This window comes from Oncorhynchus tshawytscha, unplaced genomic scaffold (assembly GCF_018296145.1).
Source record: "Oncorhynchus tshawytscha isolate Ot180627B unplaced genomic scaffold, Otsh_v2.0 Un_contig_2380_pilon_pilon, whole genome shotgun sequence".
In the NCBI taxonomy this organism is placed as follows: Eukaryota; Metazoa; Chordata; class Actinopteri; order Salmoniformes; family Salmonidae; genus Oncorhynchus; species Oncorhynchus tshawytscha.
This window is the reverse complement of record NW_024609626.1, coordinates 47,452-75,441: the sequence shown is the minus strand read 5'-3', so window position 1 is coordinate 75,441 and position 27,990 is coordinate 47,452. Positions and strand designations below refer to the sequence as shown.

The following is a 27,990-nucleotide window of genomic DNA, read 5'->3' as shown; positions in this document are numbered from 1 at the left end:
TTTCACTATTATTCTACAATGTAGAAAAGAGTAAAAAATAAAGAAAAACCCTTGTGTGTCCAAATGTTTGACTGGTACTGTGTATGATTGGAATGTTTTGTTATGCCAGCAGCTAGTTACTTGAAATGAGACATATAATCATGACATGATTAAAAAATACTATTAACTGACATGGATAGGTAGCTAATGAAACACCAATGGACATTTACAGTAGCTGGCTAGGCTATTCAAACTGTAACATTAGCTAGCTTTACAATACATTGGATAAATGGTCCATGGAGTTACCTCTTCATACTATCAAGAGAATTCTTATTGCAGCTGAATATTTTTAAGTGCACTCTAAAACATATTATTATATAATTTCAGCCTTTGGGAGCTAGATCTGGGGCGGCAGGATAGCCTAGTGGTTGGAGTGTTGGATTAGTAACCGGAAGGTTGCAAGTTCAAATCCCCGAGCTGACAAGGTACAAATCTGTCGTTCTGCCCCTGAACAGGCAGTTAACCCACTGTTCCTAGGCCGTCATTGAAAATAAGAATTTGTTCTTAACTGACTTACATAGTAAAATAAAGGTAAAAAAATGTTATAAAAAAAAAAAGATACGTCTGTTTCTCTTCATCAGACAGCAGCTCACGTTTTCACAAGAGGCTGTAGTTACATGGTAGATAAAAGCAGGCATTTGTTTTTTTTAAAGCATAAAAGCATTCAGTTGTAAATAAAAGTAAATAAAAGCATTCAGTTGTACTTGAAACTTGTCTGAAAATTAAATATAAACTCTACGTTTTACTCATCTGCGTTACCCACTCCAGTCAGCAGATGGCGGTCTGGGAATTTAAGGCGATGCTGCTGGTGTGACGTATAATGTAGTGGACGGAACGCTTCTTTCATCAGCAGCAACAGTTAGTCAGACACCTCGGTAGCTTGATAGACAAAATAGACGAACCAATAAAGCTCTTTAGTGTATATTAGCCAATGTGGTTTATCCCACTCCTGTTGTCTAGTTAGTTATCCGACTTAATTTCTTATTTACGTTGTTGTAGTTATTAGTCAGCTAGCAGGGTTTTGGTTAAGTTAGCATTAGCCTAGCTAGCTAACATCCCCGACCATGAGTTCACTAAGCTACTCTCCTCCTGATAAAGAAGAGGAGGTCTGCTGGACGGAGAAAGAGGGTCTCGTCAAAGAGGAGGAGGAAGAGGAGGCTGTTACAATACAAAAACAAGTAGAGGTTGAGGCTGTTACAGTGAAAGAAGAGGAAGACTCGTTCAGAGTGAAGGAGGAGCAGCAGGCGGCAGTGTTTGGAGTGAAAGAGGAGGAGGGGGAAGAAGAGGAAGAAACTGGATATCTGGGCCCGGTTTCCCCAAAGCATCTTAAGGCATCTAATGATGAACTTAGCTGTAAGATGGTTTTGAGAAACCGTTCCCTGATTAACACGAGTAAGTACTGTTTTAAATACAGAGGCACAAACTCTGCAGTTGTTGAACTGATGTTTGGTGTTAAAGGGGAAATCTGCAATTGCTACATCCGTATTTGGACTTTTAAATTATTTATTTATAGCCATTGATTCTTGAAGAATATAACACATGCCTCATGAGCTTAGTTCAACTGTTGTACCCCATCAGAACCCCAAATAAGCTTTTTTAATCCAATGTTTAGAAACAATGTAAATCAACACTGTATAGCCTCAACATGATTAAAACTATAATGTTGATATCATGGATGGTCAGTCCTTGCATCCATAGATCTGTCTATGAATTTGAGAGTAGTTACATTTCTCCAGCCCCATCCATCATCTTATTACCTAAACAGTGGTGGAATGTGTAATTACATCATCACATCATTGTTACATCATAAACGTTTATAAGTGGCGGAATGACAGCTTTGTTATTGTTTAAACTGCATATTGGTTGATTGATGTGTTTTTTTAAAGGGGCAAACTAGGATTTAAACAGCAACAAAATGGCTGCCCTGAGACTTGGTTTGGTAAACAGCTGAAGGATGGGGGCTGGAGAAATGTAACCACTCTCACATTCATAGAGAACGTTATTGTAGAAACCTTAACCCAAAACCTAGCGACCTCGTCAAGAAGTTCAGACATCTCGGCATAATGATTATAAGGCTTGACAGTCACTGAACTCACTACGTATACAAGGACTGGACATCCAGAAGGTCAAAATTATCGTTTTAACCAGATTTTGAGGCTATACAGTGTTTGTTTATGAACAATGGCGTTTAACAAGCTTATGTTTTGGTTTCTGAGGGGAAATGCAGTTGAATCATTTGAGGCATTTATAAGTTCTATTCTTCAAGAATCAATGGCTATTATGATGTCATAATGATATAATGTCTGACCCCATTTAGTCGACTGGTCCATTGTTTGATCGATAGACTGTTGGTCGACCAATATGTTTTTGTTGAGCAGTCGCAAATATATATATTTTTTATGGCACAAGAGACATTTGTTTGATTCGCTCCTGTCTCCGTGGACTAATCCATTTGTCTGATTCGCTCCTGTCTCCGTGGACTAATCCATTTTTCTGATTCGCTCCTGTCTCCGTGGACTAATCCATTTGTCTGATTCGCTCCTGTCTCCGTGGACTAATCCACTTGTCTGATTCGCTCCTGTCTCCGTGGACTAATCCATTTTTCTGATTCGCTCCTGTCTCCGTGGACTAATCCATTTGTCTGATTCGCTCCTGTCTCCGTGGACTAATCCACTTGTCTGATTCGCTCCTGTCTCCGTGGACTAATCCATTTGTCTGATTCGCTCCTGTCTCAGTGGATTAATCCATTTTTCTGATTCGCTCCTGTCTCCGTGGACTAATCCATTTGTCTGATTCGCTCCTGTCTCCGTGGACTAATCCATTGTGGGGGCTATGGGGGTGGCACAATACAAGAAGTGGTGTGTATACTACATGTCAGATGTAGACGACACGATTTCTGTCCCTGATTTAGCTGTCAGACAAGTTTTTGTGATCGGGACAAAGTCCCCATGTGGTTGCCTGCTCGGGGTGTGCGGCCGTCACCAACACTCATTTAATGCCAGCTGGTCAGAGAGACAATCATGTCTTTGAACCCAGATGTCCCAATAATTTCAAAACATGTTTGATTTTTTTTCCGGCCCTAAGAGCTTATAACCTGTATGTTTACAGGCTAATGCTTTTGTAGTGGTGAGATGTGGAACGACCAGTTTTGAGAATGGTGATCAGAAATAGCCAATGAGAGCTCGCAAGAGAAGAAGCCATGGAGATGATAACATTGTATAGACTACTACGAGTACTATTACTACTACTACTACTGATACTACTACTACTACTACTACAACTAGTACTAATACTACTACTACTAATACTTATACTACTAATACTACTACTCCAGTAGGAGAGATGACTACTACTAGTACTACTAATACTACTACTACTAGTTCTACTACTAATACTAATACTACTAGTTCTACTAATACTACTAGTTCTACTAATACTACTACTACAAGTACTACTAGTACTACTGCTAATACTACTACTCCAGTAGGAGAGATGACTACTACTAGTACTACTAATACTAATACTACTAGTACTAATACTACTACTACAAGTACTACTTGTACTACTACTAATACTACTACTACTACTACTACTAGTAGTAGTACTCCAGCAGGAGAGATGTACCATTAATTACCATAATTTGTCATCTACAGTGTGTGTTTGGTGACGGTAACTTCTGTTAATGCACCCCATGTAATATTATTACAGTCTTACCATGGTGAGAGTGGACACGTTGTTTACAGAGCTTATAACCTGTATGTTTACAGAGCGTATAACCTGTATGTTTACAGAGCTTATAACCAGTATGTTTACAGAGCTTATAACCTGTATGTTTACAGAGCTTATAACCTGTATGTTTAGAGCTTATAACCAGTATGTTTACAGAGCTTATAACCTGTATGTTTACAGAGCTTATAACCTGTATGTTTACAGAGCTTATAACCAGTATGTTTACAGAGCTTATAACCTGTATGTTTACAGAGCTTATAACCTGTATGTTTACAGAGCTTATAACCTGTATGTTTAGAGCTTATAACCAGTATGTTTACAGAGCTTATAACCTGTATGTTTACAGAGCTTATAACCTGTATGTTTACAGAGCTTATAACCAGTATGTTTACAGAGCTTATAACCTGTATGTTTACAGAGCTTATAACCTGTATGTTTACAGAGCTTATAACCTGTATGTTTACAGAGCTTATAACCTGTATGTTTACAGAGCTTATAACCTGTATGTTTACAGAGCTTATAACCAGTATGTTTACAGAGCTTATAACCTGTATGTTTACAGAGCTTATAACCTGTATGTTTACAGAGCTTATAACCAGTATGTTTACAGAGCTTATAACCTGTATGTTTACAGAGCTTATAACCTGTATGTTTACAGAGCTTATAACCTGTATGTTTACAGAGCTTATAACCAGTATGTTTACAGAGCTTATAACCTGTATGTTTACAGAGCTTATAACCAGTATGTTTACAGAGCTTATAACCAGTATGTTTACAGAGCTTATAACCTATGCTACACTGGTGAGAAACATGTTGGTTTATTTCATTCCATTTATTAGTTTTGTCAATTTATTTTAATTGTCTTTTGTTTGTAGTGCTCCTGTCAATCAAAAAGTATATTTTTTTCTTCACCTCAAACAGCAAGTAAACAAAGTCTGTTTTTACATTGAGAATGACAATAGTTCCTCAACGTGGCAGATTTAGGTGGTTCCCTTTTAGATAACCACTCTGCAAAAAAATATATAAGTCGTCCTCTGATTCATTGGAGACATCAGAAAATAGACCAGATTACTTCCTGTCTATGTAGTAGTAGATGATACTGTAATTTTCACTGTACCCATCATGAGGTTGCTACCCATCACAAATTAATGTTTACAACAACGTAGGGTGCACAGGTTGAGAGAAACATTTGAGTTATTCCTTCTCGCATCTACGCGCTCTCCTCTCACATTTTCGTTTGTGGACTTCAATGCATAACACATCATCTGTATGTGACCAGGATAAAAAAAACTTTCCAAGCCAAACCATATCAAAACTGCTACACACAGCCTACATCGTTGTCACCATATTGGCTAAAGTAACGTCATAGTCAACACAGCAAATAGGACTAACGCGTTAGTAAACCTGCTACAATCATGCAGTAACTTTACAGTGTACAGTCAGTAAGCAGTTTAGCAGTTACACCGGCATGCCACGTTGGTTTTCCTTTGTAAAACCAAAAGCTTACCTTTGATTTGGAAGAGTTCAATGTTGTGTTGGATAGTCATAGCCAGCTAGCTAACATAGCATCCCTCTGTTATAGCCAGCTAGCTAACATAGCATCCCTCTGTTATAGCCAGCTAGCTAACATAACATCCCTCTGTTATAGCCAGCTAGCTAACATAACATCCCTCTGTCATAGCCAGCTAGCTAACATAGCATCCCTCTGTTATAGCCAGCTAGCTAACATAGCATCCCTCTGTTATAGCCAGCTAGCTAACATAGCATCCCTCTGTTATAGCCAGCTAGCTAACATAGCATCCCTCTGTTATAGCCAGCTAGCTAACATAACATCCCTCTGTTATAGCCAGCTAGCTAACATAACATCCCTCTGTCATAGCCAGCTAGCTAACATAGCATCCCTCTGTTATTTTTATTTATTTTTATTTTATTTCACCTTTATTTAACCAGGTAGGCTAGTTGAGAACAAGTTCTCATTTGCAACTGCGACCTGGCCAAGATAAAGCATAGCAGTGTGAGCAGACAACACAGAGTTACACATGGAATAAACAATTAACAAGTCAATAACACAGTAGAAAACAAAGGGGGGAGTCTATATACAATGTGTGCAAAAGGCATGAGGAGGTAGGCGAATAATTACAATTTTGCAGATTAACACTGGAGTGATAAATGATCAGATGGTCATGTACAGGTAGAGATATTGGTGTGCAAAAGAGCAGAAAAGTAAATAAATAAAAACAGTATGGGGATGAGGTAGGTGAAAATGGGTGGGCTATTTACCAATAGACTATGTACAGCTGCAGCGATCGGTTAGCTGCTCAGATAGCTGATGTTTGAAGTTGGTGAGGGAGATAAAAGTCTCCAACTTCAGCGATTTTTTTTGCAATTCGTTCCAGTCACAGGCAGCAGAGTACTGGAACGAAAGGCGGCCAAATGAGGTGTTGGCTTTAGGGATGATCAGTGAGATACACCTGCTGGAGCGCGTGCTACGGATGGGTGTTGCCATCGTGACCAGCGAACTGAGATAAGGCGGAGCTTTACCTAGCATGGACTTGTAGATGACCTGGAGCCAGTGGGTCTGGCGACGAATATGTAACGAGGGCCAGCCGACTAGAGCATACAGGTCGCAGTGGTGGGTGGTATAAGGTGCTTTAGTGACAAAACGGATGGCACTGTGATAGACTGCATCCAGTTTGCTGAGTAGAGTGTTGGAAGCCATTTTGTAGATGACATCGCCGAAGTCGAGGATCGGTAGGATAGTCAGTTTTACTAGGGTAAGCTTGGCGGCGTGAGTGAAGGAGGCTTTGTTGCGGAATAGAAAGCCGACTCTTGATTTGGTTTTCGATTGGAGATGTTTGATATGAGTCTGGAAGGAGAGTTTGCAGTCTAGCCAGACACCTAGGTACTTATAGATGTCCACATATTCAAGGTCGGAACCATCCAGGGTGGTGATGCTAGTCGGGCATGCGGGTGCAGGCAGCGATCGGTTGAAAAGCATGCATTTGGTTTTACTAGCGTTTAAGAGCAGTTGGAGGCCACGGAAGGAGTGTTGTATGGCATTGAAGCTTGTTATACATAGCCAGCTAGCTAACATAACATCCCTCTGTTATAGCCAGCTAGCTAACATAACATCCCTCTGTTATAGCCAGCTAGCTAACATAGCAAACCTCTGTCATAGTCAGCTAGCTAACATAGCATCCCTCTGTTTGAGCAGGGTGTTTCAGTAGGCTCAACTAGCTAGCTGCATTTGCTAGCTAAGTAAGTCAAACTAAAAAAATGACACTATTGCTTTTCCTTTTTTTGATTGCGTGGACAACATGTCAGTTCATGCTGTAAGAGCTCTGATAGGTTGGAGGACAATCTCCGGAAGTTATCATAATTACTGTGTAAGTCTATGGAAGGGGGTGAGAACCATGAGCCTCCAGGTTTTGTATTGAAGCCAATGTACCCAGAGGAGGACGGAAGCTAGCAGTTCTCTAGCTACACCATGGTGCTACCCAGTGGTGTAAAGTATTTAAGTAAAAATACTTTAAAGTATCTGTACTTTACTATTTACTTTACTATTTATATTTTGAACTACTTTTACTTCACTACATTCCCCTCAGAAAATGCTGTACTTTTTACTCCAAACATTTTCCTTGACACCCAAAAGTATTCGTTACATTTTGTATGCTTAGCTGGACAGGAAAATAGTCAAAATTCACGCACTTAACAACCGAACATCCCTGGTCATCTCTACTGCCTCTGATCTGGCGGACTCACTAAACACTTATGCTTTGTTTGTAAATGATGTTGGAGTGTGCCCCTGGCTTTCCGTAAATACATTTAAAAAAACAAGAAAATGTTGCCATCTGGTTTGCTTAATATAAAAATTAGAAAATATTTATATTCTTACTTTTGATACTTAAGTATATTTTAAACCCAATACTTTTAGACTTTTACTCAAGTAGAATTTTACTGGGTGTATTTTTACTAGAGTCATTTTCTATTAAAGTATCTTTACTTTTACTCAAGTAGGACAATGATTTTAATAAATTATTTGGTGACAGGGAAGAAGAAGAAAACACGCCAAAGGGAACAGTTGGTTAGGATCCTGAAAGATGGCCGCTTTCCAATGCATTTCCTAATAACATTCTCAAACAACTTCTTAGGGCTAGGCGTCCCGCAAGTGGGACACCAGTCGACAACATCCAGTGAAATTGGAGGGCGCACAATTCAAATAAATAATTGTAATATTAAACATTCATGAACATACAAGTATCTCATATCATTTAAAAGCCTCAAATCTTGTTAATCTAACTGCGTTGTACAATTTACAATAGGCTTTCCAGCGAAAGCATACCATGCGATTGTCTTAGGACGGTGCCAGTCGCAAAATCACAAATAGCGATTTAAATAAATCACTTTTGAAAATCCTCCTCTGTTTGCAATCCCAAGGGTCCCAGCTACAACATGAATGGTCGTTTTGTTAGATAAAATCCTTCTTTATATCCCAAGAAGTCAGTTTAGTTGGCACCATCGATTTCAGTAATCCACTCGTTCAACACGCAGACAAAGGAAAAGCTACCGCTAAACTTTGTTATTTATATTATAATAATATAATATTTCGCAACTACATTTCTATTTAATCCTCAGGTACCCTAAAATGTAAATAAACTATAATGTTTCATACAGAAAAGCAGTGAAACGCGTCCTCTTCATCGCGCGACGACAGACTGATATTGTACCGGGACTCTTTGTACAAAAACTCAAAAAATTCTTGCTCGTTTTTGAAGAAACAAGCCTGAAACAATGAACAAAGACCGTTGACATCTAGTGGAAGCCATAGGAATTGCAATCTGGGAGCCGGAATAAAAGATATCTGACACACTGCTTCGGGTTTCAGCAACTGTAATAATGTATTTATAGCCTGGAATCATCCACGATACTACTGTGGAAACAATAATACAAAATAAGTCTGATGTTGCTCACTTGACTGTCTTTTTAAGATAATTGTCCAATAAGTTTGTAAAAGCATTTAAACATTCATTAAGGATGTACATTGTTGTACAACATCATGGGGATCACCTTTTAGCTAAAATAAACACTGGATTTCTGCTGTTGTGGGCCTTTAATCATCTGTCTGATTTTGTTGTTCACACAGGAGAAGGATGTGACTATTGTGGATCCTCTGGGGAGCCTCAACAACATCATGAAGCTGATGTGGCAGAGAAAAAATCACAATTACACCAGAGAATACACACAGGAGAGAAACCTTTTAGCTGTGATGAATGTGGGAAGAGTTTTACTAAGCCAAGCAACCTGATATCACACCAGAGAACACACACAGGAGAGAAGCCTTACCACTGCTCTGACTGCGGAAAGAGGTTCTCAAGAGCAGAGAACCTAAAAGTACACCAGAGAAGCCATACAGGAGAGAAACCTTATAGCTGCTCTGACTGTGGGAAGAGGTTTCTTTTGTCAGGACATTTAAAAGCGCACCAGAGAATACATACAGGAGAGAAACCTTATAGCTGTGATCAATGTGGGAAGAGTTTTACTCAGTCGTGCAACCTGATATCACACCAGAGAATACACACTGGAGAGAAATATCACCGCTGCTCTGGCTGTGGGAAGAGATGCACCACTTTATCAGACCTCAAAATACATCAGAGAATCCACACAGGAGAGAAACCTTATAGCTGTGATCAATGTGGGAAGAGGTTTACTCAGTCAAAGAACCTGATATCACACCAGAGAACGCATACAGGAGAGAAGCCTTACCACTGCTCTGACTGCGTGAAGAGTTTCCACAGATCAGATTCACTAAGAAGACACCAGCGAACACACACATGTGAGAACTCTCTTAGCGAGAAATCTCATAGCTGTAATCAATGTGATATGAGATACTCTGATAAAAGATCTCTGATTAAACATCAGAAAATACATGAAGGAGTTGTTTCATGATATCAATGAAATGATGTCACAATGTAGATTGTTTTAACATTGTAGTAGGAGTATTTTAATGATGTCACAATGTAGAATGTCTTAACATTGTGGTTGAAAAATCCAGGTTCTGAATTGAAAGAGTTAAACATACAAAGTGTTGCGTTACATTTACCTCGTTGGTGGCCCACTTGAATCAAAATGCAACACTTCAAAATGTAGCTAGCTGTTTGCTATAATTTGTCCTCTAACCAGTGATGTACACATTATTCCCAGATTCTGTGTGGTGTTTGAGCTGTTAGTTTTAAACAGGACGTGCAACCTCATCTCCCTCCTCTCGCAAAATTTATTTCCAAGTGATATCGATATGAGTGATGACAAATAAGTGTTGCATTTCTCTTCGTTTTGGGGACCCCTACATTTAAATGCATCACTCCAAAAATGTACATGACTGTCTTCTGCTAGTTGTCGTTATTCCACTACTGAAGAAGCATGTCTCAAATCACCTCATATTTCAAACATTCAGCCTGACAAAATATACATGTTTTATTATTCCATGCCTCACCATTAAGTGAATTGTTGCTAATACCCATTAACAAAGGGGTGTATATTTGGTTTTGATATTGTCACGTTCTGACCATTGTTCGTATGTGTTTTCCTTGTTTTACTGTTGGTCAGGACGTGAGCTGGGTGGGCATTCTATGTTGTGTGTCTGGTTTGTCTATTTCTATGTTTGGCCTGATATGGTTCTCAATCAGAGGCAGGTGTTAGTCATTGTCTCTGATTGGGAACCATATTTAGGTAGCCTGTTTTGTGTTGGGTTTTGTGGGTGATTGTTCCTGTCTCTGTGTTTTGCACCAGATAGGACTGTTTGTGGGTGATTGTTCCTGTCTCTGTGTTTTGCACCAGATAGGACTGTTTTAGGTTCTCACGTTTATTGTTTTCTTAGTTTATTCATATATAGTTTTCATTATAAATTAAAACATGAATAACCACCACGCTGCATTTTGGTCCACCTCTCTTTCACCAGAAGAAAACCCTTACAGATATTGAATATTTCATAACATTTTCAATTCATGTAACGTTTGCAACCAACTTACAGTTTGTATAAATGTTTATAAAACAATGTAGTAAAACAAGTTTATATTTTTGTGTTGGATATTACATCCTATTCTTACTATTTGAATGTATTTTCCTTAGAATGATCATTAGTCTTTCAGTTTTTTATTGTTATTCTTTAGTTTGTTATCCTTATGATTGTTGTGTACTAAGTATTTCAGTTAGTTTTTTTCCTGTGAAGCCATTGTGTTGCATCCATGTCTGAAATGTGCTGTATAAATAAAGCTGGATCTGATCATATTTCAAAACAAATTAACCCAGTGACCGACCAATCAACAGACTCTTGCTAAACCAATGAACAAATATGTGCAAAAGCAACACACATCTTGGTCGATCTTAGTATGATAAACTATAAATTCAGTATCGGGCTGCAGGTAGCCTAGTGGTTACAGCGTTGGGCCAGGAACCGAAAGGTTTCTGGATCAAATCCCTGAGCTGACAAGTTCAAAATCTGTCGTTCTGAACAAGACAGTTAACCCACTGTTCCCCGGTAGGCAGTTAACCCACTGTTCCCCTGTAGGCAGTTAACCCACTGTTCCCCTGTAGGCAGTTAACCCACTGTTCCCCTGTAGGCAGTTAACCCACTGTTCCCCTGTAGGCAGTTAACCCACTGTTCCCCTGTAGGCAGTTAACCCACTGTTCCCCGGTAGGCAGTTAACCCACTGTTCCCCGGTAGGCAGTTAACCCACTGTTCCCCGGTAGACAGTTAACCCACTGTTCCCCTGTAGGCAGTTAACCCACTGTTCCCCAGTAGGCAGTTAACCCACTGTTCCCCTGTAGGCAGTTAACCCACTGTTCCCCAGTAGGCAGTTAACCCACTGTTCCCCTGTAGGCAGTTAACCCACTGTTCCCCTGTAGGCAGTTAACCCACTGTTCCCCGGTAGGCAGTTAACCCACTGTTCCCCGGTAGGCAGTTAACCCACTGTTCCCCTGTAGGCAGTTAACCCACTGTTCCCCTGTAGGCAGTTAACCCACTGTTCCCCTGTAGGCAGTTAACCCACTGTTCCCCGGTAGACAGTTAACCCATTGTTCCCGGTAGACAGTTAACCCACTGTTCCCTTGAACAAGGCAGTTAACCCACTGTTCCCCTGAACAAGGCAGTTAACCCACTGTTCCCCACCTTCATTGTAAATAAGGTGTTTTTAACTGACTTGCCCAGTTAAATAAAGGTTCAATTGAAAGAAATGAAATGTAAAAAATGTTTTTTTTAAAATCTGTATATATTCAGTATATTTTCCATTATATCTAAATAGTGCATACCATGTACATTTTATCACTTTTCAAATCAAATTTATTTATTTAGCCCTTCTTACTTCAGCTGATATCTCAAAGTGCTGTACAGAAACCCAGCCTTAAACCCCAAATAGCAAGCAATGCAGGTGTAGAGGCACGGTGGCTAGGAAAAACTCCCTAGAAAGGCCAAAACCTAGGTAGAAACCTAGAGAGGAACCAGGCTATGAGGGGTGGCCAGTCCTCTTCTGGCTGTGCCGGGTGGAGATTATAACAGAACATGGCCAAGATGTTCAAATGTTCATAAATGACCAGCATGGTCAAATAATAATAATCACAGTAGTTGTTGAGGGTGCAACAAGTCAGCACCTCAGGAGTAAATGTCAGTTGGCTTTTCTATAGCCGATCATTAAGAGTATCTCTACTGCTCCTGCTGTCTCTAGAGAGTTGAAAACAGCAGGTCTGGGACCTGTAGCACCACATTCAGAGTATCTCTACCGCTCCTGCTGTCTCTAGAGAGTTGAAAACAGCAGGTCTTGGACCTGTAGCACCACATTCAGAGTATCTCTACCGCTCCTGCTGTCTCTAGAGAGTTGAAAACAGCAGGTCTTGGACCTGTAGCACCACATTCAGAGTATCTCTACCGCTCCTGCTGTCTCTAGAGAGTTGAAAACAGCAGGTCTGGGACCTGTAGCACCACATTCAGAGTATCTCTACCGCTCCTGCTGTCTCTAGAGAGTTGAAAACAGCAGGTCTTGGACCTGTAGCACCACATTCAGAGTATCTCTACCGCTCCTGCTGTCTCTAGAGAGTTGAAAACAGCAGGTCTGGGACCTGTAGCACCACATTCAGAGTATCTCTACCGCTCCTGCTGTCTCTAGAGAGTTGAAAACAGCAGGTCTTGGACCTGTAGCACCACATTCAGAGTATCTCTACCGCTCCTGCTGTCTCTAGAGAGTTGAAAACAGCAGGTCTTGGACCTGTAGCACCACATTCAGAGTATCTCTACCGCTTCTGCTGTCTCTAGAGAGTTGAAAACAGCAGGTCTGGGACAGGTAGCACGTCCAGTGAACAGGTCAAGGTTCCATAGCCGCAGGCAGAACAACCAATCCAGTACATTTTTGTTGAACATTTTGAAATTGTATTGATTAATTTCGGTGGCTGGTCTCTGTCCATTTCATGCAAATAAGTACCTTACAAATTCTTAGAAACGGACAGAGTGTTTTAATTGGTTAAGGAACACATAATAACTAAATTCATCTAACATTTGGTCCTTCGGAGCCGGATCTAAATATCTGTTCCTGTCATCTGAAGGTAACAAGCCGAGAACCGTGCACAGGCAGTCCGTGGTTCCGTAAAACAAAGTCATGTCCCCTGAAAATTCGGGCTCTATAACAGGCCGGTATACACCCCAGGTTGACAGGAACGGTGACTAGATCCAACCGGCATTGCTTTTCCCAGTTTGCGAGACCAGGTCAGTAGTCTTTATTCTCGAATTTGGGGGGGAATTAATTAAGATATCTTTGATTTGACGTTCTAAAATGTTTAGAATTGATCAATAATAGGAGCTGCGCTATTCCAAACAGATTCTCTGGGTTTTGTATGACCAATATACATATATCGATAACTGGGCAGGTCCGAAATGACCTGAGGTAAGGTGCACTACCATAAATAAAATTAGCTTAATAGATCCAGGTGCCTTGGTGGCCAGAGGGGATATTAAGTCTTAATAGATCCAGGTGCCTTGGTGGCCAGAGGGGATATTAAGTCTTAATAGATCCAGGTGCCTTGGTGGCCAGAGGGGATATTAAGTCTTAATAGATCCAGGTGCCTTGGTGGCCAGAGGGGATATTAAGTCTTAATAGATCCGGGTGCCTTGGTGGCCAGAGAGGATATTAAGAGGGGATATTAAATAGGTGCTGGGAGATAGGACGGTGATCTTGTATAAATAGGATAACTCATAGGACTAATTAAACACAGGGTAGATCAGACATACCTAAATAAAGTCCTAAATAGAGTGTGAGAAGAGAGAGTGAGGATATAAACGAGGCTTGGTGAGATAGGAAGGTAATTCTATGCGTACAAGATACCTTGAATGGTTAATTAAACTCAGGGTGAATTAACCATCGATCCGATTCAACAGACAGTACTGAAATAAAGTCCAAAAAGGAGGAGAGGGAAGCCTAATATAGCAGACTGAGATACAAGATATTGGTGTACTTTAAAAGTCCTAGGACACAACATGAAATGGGAGGTTAACTAGGGGTTTACGACCCCTGGGTAATAGCTTATAGTTGTACGGGTGAGACCTAATGTCCGATCGACAGTCAACTCTATAGATCAAGTTTCCAGAAGGGAGAAATACACATCAAACACGACATACACATAGATTGTGAGCATTAAAGAGACACACACACACACAGTCAGACAGGAGAGCAACTATAGAAACTAGGTAACGGTAAACAGCACATACATAGATCATAGAAATATATACACATACAGTGCCTTGCGAAAGTATTCGGCCCCCTTGAACTTTGCGACCTTTTGCCACATTTCAGGCTTCAAACATAAAGATATAAAAAAAATTAAAAAGTATTAACTTAAGGGGGCTGAATAATTTTGCACGCCCAATTTTTCAGTTTTTGATTTGTTAAAAAAGTTTGAAATATCCAATAAATATAGTTCCACTTCATGATTGTGTCCCACTTGTTGTTGATTCTTCACAAAAAAATACAGTTTTATATCTTTATGTTTGAAGCCTGAAATGTGGCAAAAGGTCGCAAAGTTCAAGGGGGCCGAATACTTTCGCAAGGCCATAGTGGCTGCCTACATCACCGGGGGTATGTACGGGACCTCTGATTGGTTCCAAGTTTAGGAGCTGGGAGTTGGTCAAATTTGCTTGAAAAGACAGAGTGTTGAAATGTACTTTTTATGAGAAAATGTGCAAGAATTGAAGGTGACAACAAATGTTATAGTCATCATAACAATGTTTTACTGTCATATACAAAAAAATCAGGTCCTCCCTCGACTGGGACCCATTAAGTTCACTCTTTTCGGCTTCGGCCCACCACCTAATAACACAACCACTACAGATAGAACAATGAGGCAGATGTTTCACCTGAGGAATAAATGTGAAACATCCGGTTGGCTTTTTCACTCACTACCAAATATGGTGATGAGAGGAAGCCCAATGGGAGAAGAAGTAGCCGGATGGGTTCTGCTGATTTTCTCATTGATCAAATGTTTGATCTCAATACAGTTTTCTGATTCCATAACTAGAATCTGTATCAAACAGAGTGGACTACGTTTTGTAGACTTTACGCTTTTGCAAAAGTTTTTTTTAATGGCGTTGTTTAGAAGGAGTGCGAGGACGTTCCCTAATGAAACGCGCCAATAGGATCTCGCTAGCTCCTGCTGGGCTCTGCCCACCTCCTTGCTTGTTCTGTCCACTATGATTAATTTGCTCCCATTGGAAACGACAGGTTCTGGTCTATCTGGGTTAGTTATAAAAATCTTTGGCCACACAGTCCGAGAAGAGCATGATGTGTTGCTGACGTTAACCACCCAGCTAGTATAAGACCTGCATAGCACAGAGTATATCAATTTGACATTGCAACATCGTACATTGTGGGTAGTTTAGAAGATAATAAATATGTAATAACGCAAAAACATAACTGTTTGTACTTAATAGTAAGTAGGTAACCAGATCGTGACTAGAACTAAGTTACTACTTTTCCCACTCCAGTCAGCAGATGGCGGTCTGGGAATTTAAGGCGATGCTGCTGGTGTGACGTATAATCTAGTGGACGGAACGCTTCTTTCAACAGCAGCAACAGTTAGTCAGACACCTCGGTAGCTTGATAGACAAAATAGACGAACCAATAAAGCTCTTTAGACGCTTTAGTGTATATTAGCCACTGTGTTTTAAAACCACTTCTGTCGTCTAGTTAGTTATCCGATTAAATTTAGTATTTATGGTGTTGTTGTTCTTGGTCAGCTAGCTGGCTGGTTAAGTTAGCATTAGCATAGCTAGCTAACATCCCCGACCATGAGTTCACTAAGCTACTCTCCTCCTGACAAAGAAGAGGAGGTCTGCTGGACGGAGAAAGAAGCTCTGGTGAAAGAGGAGGAGGAAGAGGAGGCTGTTACCGTGAAAGAAGAAGAAGAGAGAGAGGAGGATGCGGTTTTTGGAGTGGAGGAGGAGGAGGGGGAGATGTCTGTCACATCCAAAAAGGAGGAGGAAACTGGATATCTGGGCCCGGTTTCCCAAACGCATCTTATGTCATCCAATGGTTCTAACGATGAACTTAGGAGTAAGATGGTTTTGAGAAACCGTTCCCTGATTAACACTAGTAAGTACTGTCTTAGAATCAGAGGCACAAACTCTGCAGTTGAACTGATGTGTGGTGTTAAAGGGGAAATCTGTAGTTTCTACATCCATGTTTGGACTTTTAAATTGTTTATTTATAGCCATTGATTCTTGAAGAATATAACACATTCCTCATGAGCTTAGTTCAACTGTTGTACCCCATCAGAACCCAAAATAAGCTTATTTTTTTACTCCAATGTATAGAAACAATGTAAATCACAATGTAAATCAACACTGTATCGCCTCAACATGGTTGAACCTATAATGTTGATATCATGGATGGTCAGTCCTTTCATCCATAGATCTGTCTATGAATTTGAGAGTAGTTACATTTCTCCAGTCCCATCCATCATCTTATTACCTAAACAGTGGTGGAATGTGTAATTACATCATCGCATCATTGTTACATCATAAACATTACATCATAAACGTTTATAAGTGGCGGAATGACGCTTTATTGTTTCAACTGCAGATTGGTTGGTTGATTTGATTGTGGCTTTTTTAAAGGGACAACCTCGGATTTAAACAGCAACAAAATGTCAGCCCTGAGACTTGGTTTGGTAAACGAATGGACCCCTCTCTCAAATTCATAGAGAAAGTTATTGTAGCAACCTTGTCAAGAAGTTCACACATCTTGGCGTAACAGTTATAAGGGGTTGGCTTGACAGTCGCTGGACCCAGGTCTGAGTTCAGCTCAGGGCCTCCCCCTTGAATTCACTACACTATGAATACAAGGACTGGCCATAAATGATGTCAAAATGATAGTTTTAACCAGATTGAGGCTATACAGTGTTAATTTACCAACAGTGGAGTTATACAAGCTTATGTTTTGGTTTCTGATGGGGGAAATACAGTTGAAACATTTGAGGCATTTCATAAGTTCTATTCTTCAAGAACCAATGGCTATTATGATGTCATAATGACGTATGATGCTATAAGGGCTGACTCCATTCAGTCGATTGTTTGAGGCATTTCTAAGTTCTATTCTTCAAGAACCAATGGCTATTATGACGTCATAATGACGTATGATGCTATAAGGGCTGACTCCATTCAGTCGATTGTTTGGTCGACAGACTGTTAGTCGAACAGTCGCAAATAATATACAGTCAGTGTTTACTCTGCGTTCATTTCAGTGTGTCTCTGCGCCACGTCAGAATCATTGCCGCCACACCAAAAAGAAACATCCGTTTTCTAACAAACATAGTTTCAATTAAGTTCTGTAAATTCACGTTCGCCTTTTTTTCTTGGTAAATAGATCATCTTTGTTGGGTTCAACACAGTTCTGAAGGTTATTTAGCTCTGTGAGCTGCGGCCTCAAGAGTCAAGAAACTCACCAGTGACCAGTTCGTAGTACAGAAGCTCTGCGGCGCGAAACACAATTCACTTGAATCAACCTCAGAGCGCCAATAAAGGTACATCAGCTAGCCAACTAGTTAACTACATCAGCTAGCCAACTAGTTAACTACATCAACTAGTTAACTACATCAGCTAGCCAACTAGTTAACTACATCAGCTAGCCAACTAGTTAACTACATCAGCTAGCTATAACCACAATTCAGAACTATGAAAATGGTAACTTTTAACTAGCTAATATCCACCAGTATGTCAATGATAGACACAGGGTTAACTAACGTTACTAGTCTAGCAAGTTAGCTAGCTAGTTGGTTTGGAACTGTATCAAGTGCTAGCAAGATACATGTAGCTATCTGTCTTCCATTTATTTATTTATTATTTATTTTGTCAGATGAGTTTATTGCATTTTTCCAGCCACAGCAGCAAAAGAGAAATGGGGGAGCTTGGACAAGAGTGTCAGGTAACCTCAACTTAGCTAGCTAACCTCAAATCAGCCTGAATTAAATTAAACTTTCTTTAGTTAACTCTTTTAAAAGCTTAAGCTATCGTTTTTATAACAAGTGTATGGCTTACTTTACTAGACAGAGAAGAGGCAGAATCCCGGGAGTGAGGTAGGGATGCACGAAGGACAGAGAGGAGAGTGGAAGAGAGGAGAGTGGAAGAGAGGAGAGTGGAAGAGAGGAGAGTGGAACAGAGGAGAGTGGAACAGAGGAGAGTGGAACAGAGGAGTAGATAAAAGGAGAGGAGGAAGGCCAAGTGAGCACCACAGCCAACCCAAAGTGGCTTAACATTGATAAGACTGAAGCCTTGGCTTTATAATACACCACAAGGTGAGTCCCCTCTCCTTTAATTAGGCGAAGGGTTAAACATGTTGGTGCATATTTAGTCTGAACTGGTCGACAGCGTTATGTGTTTATTTCTGAGCCAACTCTACCAGGACCTCGATGACCCAATGGATCTGGGACCATTCAACATCAAGGAGGAGGAGGAGAGGGAGAGGCCAGGTGGAGAGGGAGGAGGAGGAGAGGGAGAGGCCAGGTGGAGAAGACCAAAGACCAGGGAGCAGTTCTGGCTCTGTTCAGAGAGGAGGAGGAGGAGGTAAAGGAGGAGGTAAAAACATTTTGTGTTTAAATGCTGTGAATGAAACCAATGTGTTGGATAAACTAAAACAAACTAGTTATTAATCACTTATTTTATTTTTCAGTAGCATGAATCTTTGAATTGAAATGAAGCATTTTATAGATTTTATGTATTTCAATCAAATCCCAAACTGGAATTTTGATTCAAAACAAAGTTTGTAAAAGTATGCTAGACATTTATAGAATAAATCATACCTAGTTTGATGTTTCTGTGACAATCAATTAATTGGTTATTGATTTTTACCATTTTAAATGGCTTTTGGCCAATGTCTGTTGAATGTCTGAATGTGTGAATATAAAACCGACTTTACCTCAGAAAGAAGGTTTCTGTTGTGTTTCTTTGGAAAGCTGCAGTTCTCAACCTTAAATTGCATCCTGTATACTATAATCATTTCCCCAATACATTATTAAATTGCATCCTGTATACTATAATCATATTACCAATACAGATAAAGTTCAGGTGGCAGGGTAGCCTAGTTGTTAGAGCGTTGGACTAGTAACTGGAAGGTTGCAAGTTCAAATCCCCGAGCTGACAAGGTACAAATCTGTTGTTCTGCCTCTGAACAGGCAGTTAACCCACTGTTCTTAGGCCGTCATTGAAAATAAGAATTTGTTCTTAACTGACTTGCCTAGTTAAATAAAGGTAAAATACAATAAAAAAATATTAAATTGCATCCTGTATACTATAATAATATAACCAATACGTTATTGAGCTCTTTTCTAGGGGGTGGAAATTATATTTTAGATAGTTTGTTTGAGTTTTTTCCTTAAAAAAACATCAACAGAACCAAGCTTTTGAGGACTTATACATATTTCTTTTTTTGGTGGGGGGGGGACCCCGGAACTCCCCTTAAACACCCCCACCAACTAGCTAACTTTCCCCCAGAGGAAACACTATATAAACTGTATAACCCTTGACTTTTTTATTTTTCCACATTTATTCTAAAAATGGATTCAATGTTTCTTTTTCCTCACCGACACACAATACCCCACAATGACAAAGCAAAACAGTTTCTTAAAGAAGAAAAAAACTAGCACATTATCATAAGTATTCAGACCCTTTACTCAGTACTTTGTTGAATCACCTTTGGCAGCGATTGCAGCATCGAGTTTTCTTGGGTATGACGCTACAACTTGGCCAACATGTATTTGGGTAGTTCCTCATATTCTTCTCAGCAGATTCTCTCAACCTCTGTCAGGTTGGATGGGGAGTGTTGCTGCGCAGCTCTTTCCAGGTCTCTCCAGAGATGCTCGATCGGGTTCAAGTCTGGGCTCTGGCTGGGCCACTCAAGGGCATTCAGGGGCTTGTCCCGAAGTCACTCCTGCGTTATCTTGGCTGTGTGCTTAGGGTCTTGTCCTGTTGGAAGGTAAACCTTCGTCCCAGTCGGAGGTCCTGAGCGCCCTGGAGCAGGTTTTCATCAAAGATCTCTCTGTACTTTGCTCGGTTAATCTTTCCCTCGATACTGACTAGTCTCCCAGTCCCTGCAGCTGAAAAACATCCCCACAGCACGATGCTGCCACCACCATGCTTCACCGTAGGGATGGTTCCAGGTTTCCTCCAGATGTGACGCTTGGCATTCAGGCCGATGAGTTCAATCTTGGTTTCATCAAGCCAGAGAATCTTGTTTCTCATGGTCTGAGAGTCTTTAGGTGCCCAAGGCTCTTCTCCCCTGATTGGTCAGTTTGGCCGGGCGGCGAGCTCTAGGAAGAGTCTTGGTGGTTCCAAACTTCTTCCATTTAAGAATGATGGCCACTGTGTTCTTGGGGAACTTCAAAGCTGCAGAAATTTGTTCGTATCCTTCCCCCAGATCTGTACGTTGACACAATCCTGTCTCGGAGCTCTACGGACAATTCCTTCGACCTCATGGCTTGGTTTTTTGCTCTGACATGCACTGTCAACTGTGGGACCTTGTATAGATATTTGTAGACAAAGAAGAGCGGTCCAGTAGGTGGAACAAAACATTCAAGGGACGTTTTTCTCAAAAGTTACAAGTCTATCAACTTTAAAAGCAGAATTACGTTCCTCAACTGTAGTGTAATGATATATATAGCTCCGAGTCTCTACTTTTATCCAATGTTAAAAACACCTTTTCTAATGTCTCTACACAAGACAGAATCGAGCTGGTCGGTCATGTGATCCGTTACAGAAAGCTGGGTGTTTGTCGCACGCTACTACTTCACAGGAGAGGCATTTGAACATAAAAAAAACTACATTTTTTAATCAAAATGTCTCTTTTTTTTTTGTCAGAAATTCCTCCTTGAACATGTGAACTTTCATGTGCTTTAATAACAAACTCTTATGTGATCTGGAAATATAAATAAAATGTGATTTCACAAAGCTGTTTAGACATGGAGAAAATACAGAATGTAGCATAGCCATGATTGGTGGAGATGATGAGGGGGCTGGGACATTCACGAGAAAGAGAGTCCATTCTGTGATTGGTGGAGATGATGAGGGGGCTGGGACATTCACGAGAAAGAGAGTCCATTCTGTGATTGGTGGAGATGATGAGGGGGCTGGGACATTCACGAGAAAGAGAGTCCATTCTGTGATTGGTGGAGATGATGAGGGGGCTGGGACATTCACGAGAAAGAGAGTCCATTCTGTGATTGGTGGAGATGATGAGGGGGCTGGGACATTCACTAGAAAGAGAGTCCATTCTGTGACTGGTGGAGATGATGAGGGGGCTGGGACATTCACGAGAAAGAGAGTCCATTCTGTGATTGGTGGAGATGATGAGATGGGGGCTGGGACATTCACGAGAAAGAGAGTCCATTCTGTGACTGGTGGAGATGATGAGGGGGCTGGGACATTCACTAGAAAGAGAGTCCATTCTGTGATTGGTGGAGATGATGAGGGGGCTAGGACATTCACTAGAAAGATAGTCCATTCTGTGATTGGTGGAGATGATGAGGGGCTGGGACATTCACGAGAAAGAGAGCCCATTCTGTGACTCAAGGCTTCTCTGTCAAATGGCACATCCCCCTCTCTGTAACCGTGGAGATTTCAAAGATCCATTGGATTTACATGCAAAGTGTTGTTACATCTTTCAATACCAGTGTTGTCCTCAGTACAGCTGCTGGTATCAACACCGCTCTGTCTACTGTGGATAAAGCAGTCTGAACTGGTTGAAGCTGAGTACCGCTGCTGGTGTCAACAGCTCTGTCTACTGTGGATAAAGCAGTCTGAACTGGTTGAAGCTGAGTACCGCTGCTGGTGTCAACAGCTCTGTCTACTGTGGATAAAGCAGTCTGAACTGGTTGTCCTCAGTACAGCTGCTGGTATCAACAGCTCTGTCTACTGTGGATAAAGCAGTCTGAACTGGTTGTCCTCAGTACAGCTGCTGGTATCAACAGCTCTGTCTACTGTGGATAAAGCAGTCTGAACTGGTTGTCCTCAGTACAGCTGCTGGTATCAACAGCTCTGTCTACTGTGGATAAAGCAGTCTGAAGTCTACAGATAGTGTTTCAGTCTGCTGTGAATCATCATAACCCATCAGTAAGAGTCTTCAGTTAAAATGCCAAGATACCTACAGATAAATACGGTATTGTCTCCACTGTATCAAAAAGTCATTTTCATATTAGCTATAGAGCTAGTTAGACAGTTGCGTACAGGTACCGTTATAGCTTGCCGTTGTTTACAGATGTCTCGTTGCGGGATGAAGCAACGTTAAGACAGCTAGTTGAGCAGCCCAGTTGTGTTCTGCTGTTAATGTTTGGTTTTGATTGGGACACATGCTAAGATGGCTGGCTGGCTAGACATTATTAAATTATAGTTAGATAGCTAGACATGATTAAATTATAGTTAGATAGCTAGACATGATTAAATTATAGTTAGATAGCTAGACATGATTAAATGATAGTTAGATAGCTAGACATTATTAAATGATAGTTAGATAGCTAGACATTATTAAATGATAGTTAGATAGCTAGACATTATTAAATGATAGTTAGATGGCTAGACATTATTAAATGATAGCTAGATAGCTAGACATTATTAAATGATAGCTAGATAGCTCGCTACTGGGTTATAGATTGAGGTAGTTTATTTGCATGTTCAACTAGCTGGCTAGCTAGATTCATATATTTGACATCTATCCAGTTGGTAATTACTAAGCTAAATGTTGGCTAAATCTAGCTAGTTTTCTTGTCTGCATTTCCATTGTTGGACTGGACGCAGGTTAAGTGTGAACAGGGCATTTTAGTACCGCAGTCAACAGACAATAACAAGCTATGGGACATGAATTACTTCATGTTTTAACCTATTTTTCTGTCATTTGTCTACCAGGACAAGGAGATGGTCGAGGAGGAACAAGTAATACTTCAGGTATTTTATCTTTGTACTCTGAGCTTTTTGTTTGGACTTGGGGGTCAATTCATGTTATTGATGATATACAGCTCTGAATGACTATTTTATTTTTATTAATATAAAAACATGTCCTGGTTCAAAGGGCAGGACAGAAATATGCTCTCATGCAATTTGGTGAAAATATTCCTTTTCTAAATATGTTTCCCAAGGATTAATGTAGAGAAAGTGTGAAAACCACAGCAAAATGTTTGATCCCCTTTTTGTCCTGAATGGGATTCTAGGTGTTTCACCTTTTTAAAGCTGCATTAGGCCGCTGTGCCCTCTATGGTGCTGCTAGAGGCTTCACTACAGACCCGGGTTCGATTCCGGGCTGTTTCACAACCGTCCGTGATTGGAAGTCCCATAGGGTGGCGCACAATTGGTCCAGCGTCGTCCGGGTTAGGGGAGGATTTGGCCGGGGGGGGGGGCTTTACTTGGCTCGTCGCTCTCTAGTGACTCCTTGTGGTGGGCCGGGCGCCTTCGGGCCGAGCTCAGTCGTAAAGGGAACAGTGTTTCCTCCGACACGGCTGGTTAAGCGTGCGGGTGTTAAGGAGCGCAGTTTGTCGGGTCATGTTTTCGAGGACGCATGACTCGACCTTCGACTTCCCGAGGAGTTGCAGCGATGAGACAAGATCGAAATTGGGGAGAAAAAGGGGGTAAAAAAATGTAATTAAATAAAGCTGCATTACTTCCTCATGTTTCCTCCAATCACAGTGTATGATACCATGTAGAAGCTCTGAGTCATTACTTCCTCATGTTTCCTCCAATCACAGTGTATGATACCATGTAGAAGCTCTGAGTCATTACTTCATGTTTTCCTCCAATCACAGTGTATGATACCATGTAGAAGCTCTGAGTCATTACTTCCTCATGTTTCCTCCAATCACAGTGTATGATACCATGTAGAAGCTCTGAGTCATTACTTCCTCATGTTTCCTCCAATCAGTGTATGATGTAGAAGCTCTGAGTCATTACTTCCTCATGTTTCCTCCAATCAGTGTATGATGTAGAAGCTCTGACGAAGGCCTTGAGGCCTAAAACCTTAATAAAGAGCAGTGTGGGAGTTTATTCGATTTTCTCATGTTATTCCATTGACCTGCAACAAAAAGATCAGCTCAGATGTGCCTTTTTTCGAAGTTGTGTTAGTTGCACAATATGTATTTTGGATGCAGCGGTTGTTAGCTTGAATGCTAACGCCCATTGACAAAGGCTGGTAGCAAAGCTAGCCAAAGAGCATTTTATTGGTTGAAGTCTGAATTATTTTTTTTTTTTAAAGTATTAAAGCAGTTGTTTTGCGACGATGACACAAACATATTAAGCGGGACATTCAAATGAGCCTTACATTTGGAATTTAAAAAAGTAGTGTGAAATACACTCATAAGCAACCTGTAAATGGAGGCTATTATAGAACTCCCCTGAGTTTTCTCCCACGGTGGTGAGTTCGTGAATAGCAACACAGATCTTAATGCTGCAATTTTTGCAATCACAGACAGAGATATTGGAGGGGCCTGTATTGGAGGGGCCTGTATTGGAGGGGCCTGTATTGGAGGGGCCTGTATTGGAGGGGCCTGTATTGGAGGGGCCGGTATTGAAGGGGCCTGTATTGGAGGGGCCTGTATTGGAGGGGCCTGTATTGGAGGGGCCTGTATTGGAGGGGCCTGTATTGGAGGGGCCGGTATTGGAGGGGCCGGTATTGGAGGGGCCTGTATTGGAGGGGCCTGTATTGAGAGGGGCCTGTATTGGAGGGGCCTGTATTGGAGGGGCCTGGTATTGGGGGGCCTGTATTGGAGGGGCCTGTATTGGAGGGGCCGGTATGGAAGGGGCCTGTATTGGAGGGGCCGGTATTGGAGGGGCCTGTATTGGAGGGGCCGGTATTGGAGGGGCCGGTATTGAAGGGGCCTGTATTGGAGGGGCCTGTATTGGAGGGGCCTGTATTGGTGACACAGTCTGCTTAGAGTTTCTAGCTTACAATCATCCACTTTACTACCAATAGGAAAGAAATAATACAGAATATGACTTTTGTTGCTCACTTGACTGTCTAAGACAATTGTCAAATACGTTTATCAAAGCATTTAAACATTCAGGACAAATTATTGCACATCATCGTGGGCTTTTAGCTGAAATAAACAGTGGATTTCTGCTTTTGTCTCCTTTAACCATCTGCCTGACTTTGTTGTTCACACAGGAGAGAGACTTGACTATCGTGGATCCTCTGGGGAGCCTCAACAACAACATGATGCAGAGCAGAGTCTCTCCACATCAGAACATCTCAAGAAACACCAGCAGACACCCACAGGGGATAAATCTAACCACTGCTCTGTCTGTGGGAAGAGTTACTCAAGATCAGATTCACTGAAAGCACACCAGAGAATACACACTGGAGACAAATCTTATACCTGTGATCAATGTGGGAAGAGTTTTACTACATCTAGCAAGCTGACTATACACCAGAGAAAACACACAGGAGAGAAATCTTTTCACTGCTCAGACTGTGGGAAGAGTTACTCAAGATCAGATTCACTAAAAGCACACCAGAGAATTCACACTGGAGAGAAACCTTATAGCTGTAATCATTGTGGGAAGAGTTTTACTACATTGAGCCAGCTGACTATACACCAGAGAAAACACACAGGAGAGAAACCTTACAACTGCTCAGACTGTGGGAAGAGTTTTGTTATATCAGGATATTTAAAATCACACCAGAGAATACACACAGGAGAGAAACCTTATAGCTGTGATCAATGTGACAAGAATTTTAGTCACTCAAGCAGCCTGATTGTACACCAGAGAACACACACAGGAGAGAAGCCTTATAGCTGTGATCAATGTGGGAAGAGTTTTACTGAATCTAGTCAGCTGACTAAGCACCAGAGAAAACACACAGGGGAGGAAATATCACCATTGTTGTGACTGTGGAAAGAGTTTTGTTTTGTCAGGACTTTTATAATCACACCAGACAAGACACACAGGAGAGAAGTCTCATAGCCGAAAACAACATGACAAAAGATACTCTGATAAAATATCTGATTAAACATCATACATGAAGGAGTTGAATGCTTTTAACATTGTAGTGGGAGCAACCACCCGAGCCACTGCCTGTTCACCCCGCTGCCATCTAGAAGGCGAGGTCAGTACAGGTGCATCAAAGCTGGGACCGAGAGACTGAAAAACAGCTTCTATCTCAAGGCCATCAGACTGTTAAACAGCCACCACTAACATTGAGTGGCTACTGCCAACACACTGTCAATGACACTGACTCTACTCCAGCCACTTTAATCATGGGAATTGATGGGAAATGATGTAAATGTATCGCTAGCCACTTTAAACAATGCTACCTTATATAATGTTACTTACCCTACATTGTTCATCTCATATGCATACGTTGATACTGTACTCTATATCATCGACTGCATCCTTATGTAATACATGTATCACTAGCCACTTTAACTATGCCACTTGGTTTACATACTTATCTCATATGTATATACTGTACTCGATATCATCTACTGTATCTTGCCTATGCTGCTCTGTACCATCACTCATTCATATATCCTTATGTACATATTCTTTATCCCCATTACACTGTGTATGACAGTAGTTTTTTTTGGAATTTTATTAGATTACTTGCTCAGACATTACTGCATTGTCGGAACTAGAAGCACAAGCATTTCAAAAGATACACTGCATTAACATCTGCTAACCATGTGTATGTGACAAATAAAATTTGATTTGATTTGATTTGGAGTATTTTAATGATGTCACAATGTAGAATGTTTTAACATTGTAGTGGGAGAATTCTAATGATGTCACAATGTAGAATGTTTTAACATTGTAGTGGGAGAATTCTAATGATGTCACAATGTAGAATGTTTTAACATTGTAGTGGGAGTATTCTAATGATGTCACAATGTAGAATGCTTTAACATTGTAGTAGGAGTATTCTAATGATGTTACAATGTAGAATGTTGTAACATTGTAGTAGGAGTATTCTAATGATGTCACAATGTAGAACCCTAAACGTTTGTCCCCGTGTTCTATTGATTTCAGCATGATATGAATATTAGCCTCATCAGGGGGAAAATCCAGGTTCTGAAATGAAAGAGTACTATTTATTTGATTAACAAAAAAGAAAATTGTGTTGCACTATTTTTGCTTTTTTAATCATCTTATGTTTGTTGTGTAGTAAATATTTCAGTTTTATTTTCATTGTTTTTATTCGACCATGTCTGAAATGTGCTATAAAAAAATACATCTTGATTTGAACATATTGTAAAACAAATTAACCCAACGACCGACCTTAACGAATCCAGTGCATTTATGTTGAAAAAATGAAAACAAACAAATGGATCAAACAGATCAATTCCACGTTTCCAGCCTGGTGGAGTGGGAAACACCACCCCCGGCTCTACCACGACTCCATTTAGTTGCTTCCAGCCTAAAGACAGAAACTAAAACAGGAAGCTCCCGCGCACAGGTCTGTTCGACGCTGGTCCGACCAATCTGATTCCACGCTTCAAGACTGCTTCGATCACGTGGATTGATCGAAGCTGTTTTTCAGTCTCTCGGTCCCAGCTTTGATGCACCTGTACTGACCTCGCCTTCTGGATGAAGGGCGGGGTGAACAGGCAGTGGCTCGGGTGGTTGTTGTCCTTGATGATTTTTATGGCCTTCCTGTGACATCGGGTGGTGTAGGTGTCCTGGAGGGCAGGTAGTTTGCCCCCGGTGATGCGTTGTGCAGA

General features: G+C 40.9%; 2 protein-coding genes across 2 annotated transcripts; both read left to right on the top strand.

The window, feature by feature from the left end:
- Nucleotides 1–816: 816 nt before the first annotated feature.
- Nucleotides 817–10,419, top strand: LOC121845316 (zinc finger protein 239-like). Its single transcript, XM_042316436.1, has 2 exons — nt 817–1,431; nt 8,912–10,419. Exons 1-2 carry the CDS (start codon nt 1,104–1,106, stop codon nt 9,712–9,714), a joined length of 1,131 nt encoding a protein of 376 aa, XP_042172370.1. The 5' UTR covers nt 817–1,103; the 3' UTR covers nt 9,715–10,419.
- Nucleotides 10,420–16,193: 5,774 nt separating this feature from the next.
- LOC112239606 (zinc finger protein 239-like) lies at nt 16,194–26,323 on the top strand. The gene is made up of 3 exons (XM_042316438.1): nt 16,194–16,394; nt 23,192–23,230; nt 25,437–26,323. Exons 1-3 carry the CDS (start codon nt 16,256–16,258, stop codon nt 26,159–26,161), a joined length of 903 nt encoding a protein of 300 aa, XP_042172372.1. The 5' UTR covers nt 16,194–16,255; the 3' UTR covers nt 26,162–26,323.
- The last annotated feature ends 1,667 nt before the right edge of the window (nt 26,324–27,990 follow it).